At 37.6% G+C, this 13,290-nt stretch overlaps 1 protein-coding gene across 1 annotated transcript in view; it reads right to left on the bottom strand.

Annotated features, from left to right (window-relative positions):
- The window catches only part of DISC1 (DISC1 scaffold protein), a 574,426-nt gene that overhangs the window by 5,677 nt on the left and 555,459 nt on the right, over positions 1 to 13,290 (bottom strand). Inside the window, exon 13 of the mRNA XM_072647489.1 lies at positions 12,105 to 12,151. Within this exon, the coding sequence (XP_072503590.1) occupies positions 12,138 to 12,151 (14 nt within the window). The 3' untranslated portion in view covers positions 12,105 to 12,137. The remainder of the gene's footprint in view (positions 1 to 12,104; positions 12,152 to 13,290) is intronic.

Below are 13,290 nucleotides of genomic sequence, written 5' to 3'. Positions count from 1 at the left end.
CCAAACCTGAACTTTGGGGAAAGTAAATCTGAACCGTAAATGTCACCTTTCAAATACTGGACAGGTAATTTCCATTTCCTTTCCTCTCTTTTCTGTCTGCCTGTCTCTCAAATACACAGCTGTCCAGTAGCTTCATTTAAAAACAATCTTTTGCTTTAAGTGACACTGAAAGAGGAATATTAGCAGAGCTGGAGGCTAATTAGTATTGTCACCAATTGCTGTACAACCCTAAGTAAATGGGGTGAGTGTCTCAAGAGGTTAATGGATATGAGCAGGGGTGACAGTGGATCAGAACCCATGTGCTTGCCTAATTCTCTATTTCATTTAAAATAAAGACAAGAGGGCAAAAGCAGAAGGAATTATTTGTATAAATAGAAGAGCTTTCCATTGATTAAGGAATGGTGAAATAAATAATGGTTCATGGATATAATGGAATATTGTTGCATTATATGAAAAAAACAATGTGCAAAATTTTAGGAAAGCATGGGAAAACTTCTGTCAAATGATTTAAAGTAAGCGGAACCAGGAAAAGGATATACATAATGTGTACAGTAATAATGGGGTGAAAAAAATATTCTATGTAACTGTAAGGAGCCAAATTTGGCTCCAAAGCAGAGATGAGAAAATAACACCCCCTTCATTTCTTTGCTGAGTGGAGAATGTTGGGTGTGAAATGTTGTATATGCCAGTGCCTAACATGGGGTATATCATTCAGCAGGTGATTAATAAATGCTTGTTGATTGGTTCATTGATGGATAATGTCAGGCTCTGTCAATGTGTTGATAAGTTTTATAGAACTGAATTTTCCTCCTTTCTGTTAATTTTTTGGTCCAAGAGATAACTCCTCCCCCAGAGAATTGAAGAAATCTATATTTAAAAAAAAGAAAGGTGATGTAACAACAAAAGACATAAATGAAAATTTAAAATACTTTTGAACTAAGCACTCCTAGAAAATGAGAAATAGACTAAATGGTCACTGAGATCTCTTACTATTCTGAAATTCTATGATTCTGCAAAATTTAAAAGTATAATGTATGTATGTGGTTACATATGTATACAGTATATCTACATGTGTATGTATGTCATGTGTGCATACATATATTAGCAATATGTATTATATAATATATGTATATAAGTGTATATAGTACATGATGTGTGTATACATATGTATAGGAATATAATACATACATATATTATGTAGTATATACATATATGCACATATATATGCATACCCATATTATATGGTAACTTTTCTGGAGCTGAATTAAGATTAGGGCTAGAAGAGATAATATTTTTCACAAATTTATCACCCAACTAAAATTAAAATTGTTTTTTTTCTTTTTTTTTTTTAATTTAACTTTTAACATTTATTTTCACACAATTTTGGGTTACAAATTTTCTCCCCTTTTATCCCCTCCCCCCCCCAAACCCGAGCTTTCTGATTGCCCCTGTGACCTATCTGCTCTCTCCTCTATCCTCCCTCCCTGCCCTTGTCTCCGTCTTCTCTTTTGTCCTGTAGGGCCGGATAGCTTGCTTGACCCCTTAACCTGTATTTCTTGTTACCCAGTGGTAAGAACATTACATTTGGTCCTAACACTTTGAGTTCCAACTTCTTTAGCTCCCTCCCTCTCTACCCCTTCCCCTTGGAAGACAGGCAATTCAATATAGGCCATATCTGTTTAGTTTTGCAAATGATTTCCATACTAGTTGTGTTGTATAGGACTAACTATATTTCCCTCCATCCTATCCTGCCCCCTTTACTTCTATTTTCTTATGGTCCTTTCCCTCCCCATGAGTGTCGACCTCGTATTGCATTTTCCTCCCCATGCCCTCCCCTCCATCCTCCCCCTCACCCTGCTTGTGCCCCTGTCCCCCACTCTCCTGTATTATGAGATAGGTTTTCCTATCAAAATGAGTGTGCATTATATTCTTTCCTTTAGTGGAATGTGATGAGAGTAGACCTCATGTTTTTCTCTTGCCTCCCCTCTTTATCTCACCACTAATAGGTCTTTTGCTTGCCTCTTTTATGAGAGATAATTTGCCATATAACTTCTCCCTTTCTCCTCCCAATATTTCTCTCTCACTGCTTGATTTCATTTTTTTTTTTAAGATATGATCCCATCCTCTTCAATTCACTCTGTACACTCTGTCTCTATGTATGTGTGCGTGTGTGTGTGTGTGTACTCCCACCCAGTACCCAGATATTGAAATGTTTCAAGAGTTTCAAATATTGTCTTTCCATGTAGGAATGTAAACAGTTCAACTTTAGTAAGTCCCTTATGACTTCTCTTTGCTGTTCACCTTTTCATGGTTCTTCTTCATTCTTGTGTTAGAAAGTCAAATTTTCTTTCCAGCTCTGGTCTTTTCATCAGGAAAATTTGAAAGTCCTCTATTTCATTGAAAGACCATTTTTTCTCCTGAAGTATTATACTCAGTTTTGCTGGGTAGGTGATTCTTGGCTTCAGTCCTAGTTCCTTTGACTTCTGGAATATCCTATTCCATTCCCTTCTATCCCTCAATGTATAGGGTGCCAGATCTTGTACTATCCTGATTGTATTTCCACAATACTTGAATTGTTTCTTTCTAGCTGCTTGCAATATTTTCTCTTTCACCTGGGAATTCTGGATTTTGGCCACAATGCTCCTAGGAGTTTCTCTTTTTGGATCTCTTTCGTGCGGTGTTCTGCGGATTCCTTGAATATTTATTTTGCCTTCTGGTTCTAGAATCTCAGGGCAGTTTTCCTTGATAATTTCATGAAAGATGATGTGTAGGCTCTTCTTTTGATCATGGTTTTCAGGTAGTCCCAGAATTTTTACATTGTCTCTCCTGATTCTATTTTCCAGGTCAGTTGTTTTTCCAATAAGATATTTCACATTTAAAATTAAAATTGTTTCAAATAGGAGGAGGGAAGGAGAGTAAAGGCGTTGTTTTCTGGGTAATGTCCTTAAAAAAATCATTCTGATGCAGAGATCTGAGAGAGATCGGGCTAGATTTGTTGCTATGGAAAGTAGAACAAAGGTCATTGGTCCTTCCAGTCTTTGCCAGTTCCTGCCTTTGTGATTTGCATAGAACAGAAATAGAGTGAGGTTGAAAGCATTTTCCTCACATTTTCACCCAATTCTTTCTAATATATGTCTTTTGATGCATTAAGGGGGAAAAAAAGCATTTTTGTCACTTCTCAGTAAACAATTCTTTGCCCCCAAATAGAAACTTTCACAGTGACAAAAAAAGAAAAACAGGAAAATGAGGAGGTAGAAAAGAACAAAAACAACATGGTGGCCCAAGTCCTAGACCAGGTTTTGTCACCAGCTAGATGTGGCCTCTCTAGATCTGTTTGATCATTTGTCAAGTGAAATCAGACTACAAGATCTTTAAGGAACCTCCCAGCTTCCACTTGTGTGGGGAACACACAGGTCCTAGCCTAGACCAAAACTGCAACAATAAACATTTATGTTTTTAAATCTTCTATTGCAGTTTTAAAAAAGCCTGAAGCCAAATCCATATTCCATGTTTGGGTAGGTCTCTCTTCTTCACCAAAGAACTCTTAAACTTGGGTCAAGGGGTAGTCCTGGAGGAGGCAAACCCCCTTCCTTTTACCCTCTGGCCCATTGTGTCCCCACTCTGGGTGACAGGGAAAATATCTTAAAGATAACTTAGATTTGGCTGAAATCCAGAGTCTCCTCAAAAATGATTAACAAGCTCTATTCTAAAAAAAGTTATTCACTTGCAAGTTAAGACATCACCTCCTGATGTCTTTGGTTTCTTCAAAAACAAAGGACAACAATTCAATGTACAAAGTAGAAGATGTCAGGTGTTACAGGGACTAGACCTATGATTTCATTGATATAGAAAACTCTTAGAGAATACTTCATCTGACAATGTAAATCAGCAACTTTTCTCCAACTTACGTTTAGAAACAGTTTCCTAGGTCACTGAGAGTTTAAGTGACTTGCTAGCGTCACATAGCCAGTACTTGGCAAACACAAAATTTGAACCCAGGCTCATTCCTGACTATCCATTACTTCACATTGCTTCTCTATATTTCCTCCATCATGAAAGAAATGTTTAAAACAAACAAAAAAAGATTCAAATGGTACACAAATATTTACCCATTACTCCTCTTCTACTTTCCTGGGAGAAAAAGACTTTTGGAAGATTTGTGGGACTGCTAAAAAGATACGTCACTCTCATCTCTAACCTGTACTGTCTGTGCAACTGACAAGCCCCTATTTACTGGCATAGCACTTTCATACGCAGTATCAAACTTGACATGGTTTCTTCTTCTATGAGCAGTTTTTGTGGAGATCATGTCCTTCTGAGTAATCAGAATCTAACCCAAGGAATTCCCAACACCTACAACTCATAAGTTTGCTTCCAAGGCTAGAAATAACTAACTGGAGATTGCTTGTTGGTCATTTACACTCAGCAAAAGAAATAGAAAGCAGAATAGGCATTTGGATGTCTTGAGGTCTATTTAGAAGAATTGAAATGCATAGTAGAGGAAAAGGACTAATGATCCTATAGGCGAACCAGCAGGATAGATTTCAAGAACTAAGAGTACTAAGGATAAATCAGGGTATCTGCCTCTCAAGGAAGAAAGTTTGTAGAGTACTGGCCTACCACCACAAGAAAGGCTGAGAATAGGTCTATAGTAGGAGTGGAGTGAGGATTCTGGTTCTCTCCCAGAATTAATTAGTATCTAGTCAGAAGAGGAAAAAGAAAAGGTGTTCTTTGGCAAGAATATTAGGGAGTGGAGTCTGTGGTGATTTGGGAATGAGAAAGTTGTTCTTGCTTAGGGATAAATGACTAGTTCTAGCTGGTACAGTCCACTTATCACATACAAAGGAAAAACTGAAATAATCTTTATTCTAAAAAATGGTGGTTTCCTTATAAAAATAATAAAGTTAAGAAAAGGGAGGAATTTGGAGAGGTGGAGGTAGGTAGGGATGATGAGTTCTATTTTAGATATGTTGAATTTAAGATGTCCATATGACATTGAGGTTATGATATCCTATATAGCTGATGTATGTGACTGAAGCCCAGAGACATTTGGGTGTTACCTTCATGAACAGAAACTAAATTCCAGCAACTTACACTTACTACTTGTGTGACTACATAATCTCATTTTTTCATTTGTAAAAAGAGTATTGAACTAGATAGACTTTGAGGTTGCTTCTAGTTTTTTTTATTTGTGAGCCTGTGAACCCATGGATGCTGAGATCAACAAGAGAAAGTATAGAGAAAGAAGAGGGCCAAGAACAGAGTTTTGAGGTAAAGCCATGCTCAGGGGAAAAATCATGGCTGAAAATCCCGCAAAGGAGATTAAGAATGAGCAGCCATACAAGTATCAGTCAATCAAGTATTTACTAAGCACTTGTTATATGTTAGTTACTTTGTTAGGTATCAGAGACACAATGACAAAAATGAAACAATCTACCCTCAAGAAGCTTGAGTTCTATTGGATCAGATGACATGTACACCATCCCCCTGATTACACCTTTTCCTTAAAAGGAGAAACAAGGAGAGACGAGGTTAATAAAATTCAGAAAAGAGAGATGATCAACATGGAAGGGAGGTCCCCAGTGTCATCCAGAGTTCAAAGATGGCCAGATAAAAGATCATGAAATTTAGTAATAAGTAGGTCACCAGTGACTTTGTACAAAGCCATTTCAATTTGAGTGTTGGTACTGAAAGTCAGGTTGTCCAGGATTGAGGAGTGAGTGGGTGGTGAGGAAATAGAGTCAAAAAGTGTAAAATACTTTTTTTCCTAAAAATTTGACAGTGAAGGGGAGAAATATAGGACAATATCATGAAGCAGTAGATGAGTAAAGGGAAGGTGTGTGTGTATGTGTGTGTGTGTGTGTGTGTGTGTATGTGTGTGTGTCTGTGTTTAGGAAAGATAGAGGGACAAAGGGAAAGAGAGATGCTTGGATGGATGGAGGGAGGGAGGGAGGGAGAGAGGAAGGGAGAGACAGAAACAGAGGGGCAGAGAAAAACAGAGGGAGAAAGACATTTTATATATATATATACACACATATATATATATACAGGGAGGGAGGAAGGGAGGAAAGAGGGAAAGGAAGAGAGAGGGAGAGAAAAGGGGAAGTAGAGAGACAGATATAGAGATGGGAGGGGGTGGGGAACCTAAGAGCTCTTACAAGATTTGTAGTCTAAAGTGAAGTGGAAGATGAGGAGAAAGAAGCAGAGGGGAGGAACCACTAGATAGGAGAGGATAAGAGAAGAAATGGGAGGGGAAGGAAGGAAGGAGAGGAGAATGCTTCATAAGAAAGAGGGTGGTCACTGAGGAGACAAAAGGGGTTGCTATAAACAGAGAACTTAGTTTTCACAAAGTTTTTTTTTTCTTAAATAGAGAAAGAAAACAAGGATGGGAAAGAACAGTGAAAGGTGTAGAAGAGTACAAGTAAAGAGTTCATGTTAACCAGACTGAACCTTCCCAGCAAAGAGGGAAACATGATTATCTCTGAGAAAAAGGAAGGGTTCATGGATTTAGTAACTTGAAAAGATAAGACAAGGTTTGGGACAGCAATTGCAGAGAATATGATTGAATGCTCATAAGAAGTGAATTAAAAGACTGTTGTGCAGCAATCAAGACCCAATTGAGTTAAATACGTAAATCTGTAGTGGACCTAATCAGCACATGATTTTTCTAGCATTGTTCAGCTGCATGAGATGGTAGGACAGATGGTAGGAATGACCAGATTTAAGGGTTAGAAGTAAAGAAACAGGAAGATGTCATGGTTAAGTTACTCTTTCATTTTTGTTATTTGTACTCCTACTGCCTAGCATGGTGCCTGGAACATAAAAGGTGTTAATAAATATTTATGGATCATTGACTGATGAGGGCGTGGGATTCAAGGGAGGAGTAATCATTATCGAAATAGATGTCCTTCATCAAAACTTCTTAGGAAGGACAGAGAATCGTAGATTCCCATTTGACAGACTGGAAGAATAAAGAAAATCAAAGTATGCGAAATCAAGACAAGCCTGTAAGAAGGAGAGGTGAAAGAATAAGTTGTGGACAGGGAAGAGAATTATAGAGTTCAGAACCTTGGAGATGGAATATTTTTGAGTGTTTACCCAGGTCGGGGTGTGAAGTAAAATGAAAATCAAGATCATAAAATAAAGAAGGTAGAAGAAATGTGTAAACAAGTTATCAAAGTAAACTAAAAAGAACTCTAGAAGTCTTGTCAAACATGACCTGTGGGCCACATGTCACCCACAATTCAATTGAGCACAATCCAAATCAGATTAAAATATAATTGGAAAATATTTAACGAAATAAAAATGCAATTAAAAATAGATGATATTCTATCTCAAAATTAACTTAATATGCCACCAACATACATGTGAACATATGTATACATATGCAACCTACACATGAAACAGCAGCCCCAGTTTCTATTTGAGTTTGACATCACTGTCTTCCTCCATCCTTTGCATTTTAAATTGAGAAATGCACACCTCCCAAAATTAAGTATCTTGCCCATGGTTGCCCTGGTAATAGGAGATAGAGTAGGGATTCAAACAGATACTTCAACTCAAGAATTAGCACTCTTTCTGCTGAACCATCCTGCATCAAGTCATAAGCAGTTAGAGCTAAACAGTACCTTAATGATCCTATAGGAATATAAGATTTACCACCAGGGGGCATTGTTAATCACTAGTCTGATCCTGCTCCTTAAAGCACTAAACTCACTATGCTCCCTTTCTTGGTTATGTAATTACTGGAATTCTAGAAGGAGTTCTGGGGAAGTGGTAAGCTCTCTATGATCCTAAGAGAATGCAAAACCTTCTATTACCCTAGTTTTTTCTCTTCCTAAGAGATTGTCCTCTTTAGGCTTAGTAGCATGTGAGAAATGGCAAATGCTACTAATCAGGGCTTGATTTTTTCAGTTGTTTAGACTTTAAAAAGTGATGGAGATGATGTTAATACTGCAGGTTAAATTTAAAAGTGTGCCCTGTGTTTTCAGAGAGGCAGTTGTTACTAGTGCAACTCTGCTTAGTATAGCTAATATGGAATCAACCAATCAAAATTAGCTTTTATTTCCCATCCTAACAAAACCACAGCTCCCTGGCCCCCAGTCATATAACCTTAACATAACTGAATCAACCTTCCACACAAACAGGCATGTTTGGTGACTATGTTCCCAATTTTACTCTTTTTGTCTAGAATTATTTGCGCATGTTTGTCCTTCATTGCCAAAGAAGACCATGCCATCAGAGAAATAATGACATGACTTGCTCTTGACTTTGCTTTGAGTGAGGGAAGGCTGTGCAGGTCACCAACCTCACTTCTCCTCCAGAGCCATCTGAATCCAGTGACCAGATATTCATCAGGATGACTGGAGATGACCCAGGATGAGGCAATTGGGGTTAAGTGACTTGCCCAAGGTCACAGAGCTAGTGAGTGTCAAGTGTCTGAGGTGAGATTTGAACTCTGGTCCTCCTGACTTCTGCACTGGTACTCTATCCACTGTACCACCTAACTGCCTCCTAGAATTATTTAGAGGAATGAACAATGCATAATAGGTTATCTATTGTGTGGGCATGTGCTCATGGATCCTCCTAGACCCAGGTTATCCCTAATCAGTATGGGTACACTCTGAACTTAGGAGTTCTAAAGGCACAATTCAATTTTTTTTAATATATCCATCACAGTCATATTCAGGAAAGTGGGTAAAGGAGCATAGGAAGTATAACAAGGTTCATAACCATTTGACTTACAGGATCTAGTAGTACAAGTCATTAGATGAATGATTCAGGAAATCTGAGACTCAGTTTCTCCTTTTGATATGGGAACACGAGTTCAAGAGAAGCTCCAGATCAGACAGAAATTTCTATAGCTGATGATTTCCCACTGTGTTGTGTGATCATTGGCAGGGACTTCTGACACCTTATCAGTTGAGCTAGATTCTTTTGGAGAAGTGGTCTCAATGGTAATCCTTGGGAAGGAGAATGTGCCATTCTTCTTGCCTCCAAACCCTGTAACACCTCCCTATTTACCACCTTGACTCACAGTTTCAACCACAATGTTCTCTCTTGCTTTCAACATGGCTACTGAAGCCCAGTTCACTCTCCAAAGAGGGAGAAGGGCCCAAGATCAAGAATGGGGCTACACAAGAAGATAGGAATTAGGATTTTATAGGTAGAAGGGACTTAATGTAAATCTTATCATATCACTTCTCTGCTCATGAGTTCCAGTGAGTTCCAGTGGCTTCTTTATACTCACCAGTATCAAATAAAAATTTCCTTTTTTTGTGGGGGTGAGTATTAAAAGCCCTTCCTACCTTTTGGTCTTCTTACAAACTTACTTCCTTTCATACACTCTACCATTCAGATAGACTGGTCTATTTGCAATTCCTTGGATACTATACTCCATCGTCTTTCTCTGGGCATTTGCTGTGACTGTACTCTAAGGCTAGAATTAGCTGACCTCTCACCTCCGTCTCCTAGTTTCCTCAGTTTCCTTTGATGACAGCTCAATCCCACCTTCTTTCTTGGTCCCACCAGTTGATAATGCCTTCTCCATTTCAGATTGCCTTCTATTCTCTATGTGTGTGTGTGTGGTTGTGTGTGTGTGTGTGTATTCTCATATATATATATATATATATATATATATATATATATATATATATATATATATATATATATATATATGTTATACATTGTCCTTTAAAATATCCTTTCCTTGAAGGCAAGAATTGGTTTTATTATCTTTCTGTTTTTTGTTTATTTTTTTGCCTTTCTTTATATACCCAGTGCTTAGTTGACTGACAAGCTTATAGATTTAGGGATCAATTCTAATTTCCTCCTTTTCACAAATAGAGAAACTAGGTCCTAGAGAAGTGAAATGATCAGCCCAAGGTCACAAAACTAATCTGTGGCAGACTGGGGGAAAAAAACCCAATGCTTTTTTTTTCTTGCATCATAGTATAATAGAATCTAGAAATGGAATGAATTTTGGACATCTTCTAATGATAGTAAGATAGATTTGGAATGAATGAAACCCTATGTGTTATTCAGTCCATCTTTCTCATTTTGTAGGTAAAGAAATTGAGTTTCAAAGAGAGAAAGAGAATTGTCTAAAGTCATATAGCTGATAAGTGGTTGGACAATTTCTTCATTTGTCATTGTACAGGGCTGGTCTTGGTTCTAACATAAGCTCCATCCCACTGGGCAGAGGTGTCATCCTTTCACGGAGCTCAATTTGATATTGCTATGGGATCAGAGATCCTCTCATGGCCACTTCTTCCAACTGTTGAATTACATCCCCTTAAGCAACATTGCCTGCTTTTCTCAGATGCTGCTGACTTCAGGAAAGATAAAAAGGACAGCCCAAGGCATCACCCTAGACTCCTGTAGGTAATTGATCTGCCTGCTCAAAAATCCTTAGGAAAACTTCCTTTGGGGAAAAAGAAAGGTTGAGGGAATGAGGGGAGCCATATGTGCAGAAGAGATGGTGGAATAGCACTATTACAGCTGGACTGAGCAAACACAGATGGAGTGTGGTCCTGCCCAGTGGGGGTTAAGTAGGAGGAGAGTCCAGATCCAAGAGGGGTTTGATTTTTCTCTCTAAGCATAATTAACCACCCAGAGCTAAGCCCTCCAGGGTCTCACAACATTCTGTCCTCAGCTCTTTACCACCTGCTCTAACCCTAAGTCCTGAGGTCAAAACCCTGACCTCTCTCCCTCCTCCTCTATCCATGCTTCTTCTAGGGACTAGTCTACTGAAAGGCACTGAAGGTGACATTCCCAGGGGCCACAAAATGATCCAGCCATCATGCTTCCATGAACCTGACTGCCATCAGGCTAACGGCAGTGGACTTGTTCCTTACTTCTGTGATGGACAGGTCTGGAGAAAGGAGACCTCATTTTGAAAAGCAAATTAACCTGCCCCATTAAGGAAAAGCCTTGGTGTGTCCTCTCTCCTATCTTTCCTTGTACCTCTCTCCATTTTTGCCTCTTTATTTTATATCTTTCATATCTCTCTTCTTAAAAAGAAAAGAGTTTAATTTGATTTGCAAACACCTATAAGATGGGTTAAATTTATTGGTAAGTAATCTAGGAAGCTAATTTTTTGTCATGATAGAGATAGGTTTCTTTCACACCATTCACATATTGTTGTTTAGTGAGCTTCTGGTAGTATTTATCTATGCGTTATTTAACCTGTGCTTTCTTCCAGAAGTGATTTGTGATGGCATACAGATAATAAATGACTTAATGACTAAAACTAGGCAATTAAAATTCAAAAGAGAACAAAATCTAGGCAAAAGCAACAAAGAAGCCATTGTACTTGGAACATTAGATGAGTTCATTACTATAGTTAAGCATTGAATTTAATGATTCTGGAAGGGAAGGTGATGTCATACTATACAGTTATTATTGTTTGATTTGAAAAAGGAGCATGTAAGTCTCTCTGGAAAGACCAAGTTTTTCCCAGTACTGAATTCTAAGATGAATTATCAACAACTATTAACATCTGCATAGATAATATTTAATCAATAGTTATTAATATAGTTTTTAATAACTATTAATTATAGTTATTAATAGTTAATATTTGCAAAATGCTTTGTATCAATTATCTCATTTGAACCTCACAATAACAATATGAAATAGTATTTTTGATATTAATATTCACATTATACAAATTACTCCAATTTTACAATCACCTTACCCATGGTCACACATACAGTAAATGCGGGGGTGGGATTTGAACCCAAGCAGACCCCAAATCCATTGCTTTAGGTAGTACCATACAATATCTTGTTTAAGGCATTACTTAATGAACCTAAGGGGTATATTGGATGATATCTCCCCCTAGGGTTTTTGTGAATTTCAGAAACATTCTAAAAGGATGGAATTTTAATGTTAATGTAAATATTAAGTACAAACTTTTAGAAATGTATTAGAATACATTTCAAGCAGCAGTACAAGAACCCTCTTCATGAACAAGAAAGCTAAGTGGCCCTTTGACGTTTGATTCTGATTTTTCACTTTACCATGGGGCTGGGCAGAAAGCAATTCTCTGGGGAAATTCTATTAGGGAAGTCAATTTTACTTTACTTTATATTTCAACAGTTTACCTCCATTCAAGTTTTCCAGATGCCTCAAGGAGATTACAAAGTATTATCTACAGAGGAAACAAAAGTTAGTTCATATTCAATCAATTCCAATAATATTACAAAAAACTACATAACATTTTTATTCACTGTTCATATTGGATGTTGGCTGACTGTTTTCTAGGCAGATCTGGTGTGACTTTAAGACTTTTCAAGAAGTGTCCCTGCTATACATACCAACTAAACATGTCCCATTAAAAACTCACATATCCTTTCCTGTCCCTCATAATTCATGCTCAGTGTTGGGAGATGCAGTTCAGCAAGCATTTTTTGAGTGATTTGGGAGAACTCAGTGTACTTGGTTCCATTTTCCCTCACTGACCAATTCTCTTTTTTACAGACATCTCTGTAGCTCCACTTTTCCTAATTTCTGTGATCTTTGAAACAAAAGGGAAATGGTAGCTAGGAGCAGTGGAGTACCAGCCCAGGAGTCAGGAGGGCCTGGGTTCAAATCCTACCTCAGACAATTACCAGCTATGTGACCCTGGGCAAGTCACTTAACCCCAGTTGCCTTGAGAAAAAAAAAAATGGAAGGGAGAAATCAAGCAGAGGCCAGCATAGAAATGGAACAAAATTTCCCCAGCTCTGGTTTTCCCCTTACACCTTTATATACTAAGAACACTGAGTCTTTAGATAGTCAACAAGTTATAAAGACAATAAAAGCATTTATTAAGTGTCTACTACGTGCTAGGCATGGAGCTGAGAATAGGCAAAAATAGTCCCTATCATCAAGGAACTCACTATCTAATGGGGACGATGACATGCAAACAATTACATACAAAGTATATACAAGATACATTGGAGATTATGTACATGTACAATTATAAATATCTATATTTATACATACTGATAGATAAACAAATGTATATATCAATATATATCTAGATAGAATAATTGGAAATAATCTCAAGCATGAAAGGCTTCTTGGAGAAAGTATTCTAGTAAAGATTTTAAGCCAGAAAAATCCAGATTGTTTCATGTCTTTTTCATATTTGTATCCCTAACTGTTCTAGAAATTTAGTTGACTATTCAGTTGTTTCAGTTGTGTCCAATTTTGTGACCCCAATTGGAATTTTCTTGGCAAAGACACTGGAATGGCTTACCATTTAATTCTCCAGGTCATTTTACAGATGAGGAAACTGAGGCAAAT

Source organism: Notamacropus eugenii, chromosome 2, assembly GCF_028372415.1.
Source record: "Notamacropus eugenii isolate mMacEug1 chromosome 2, mMacEug1.pri_v2, whole genome shotgun sequence".
Taxonomy (NCBI): domain Eukaryota; kingdom Metazoa; phylum Chordata; class Mammalia; order Diprotodontia; family Macropodidae; genus Notamacropus; species Notamacropus eugenii.
This window is presented reverse-complemented; position numbering and strand designations above follow the sequence as displayed.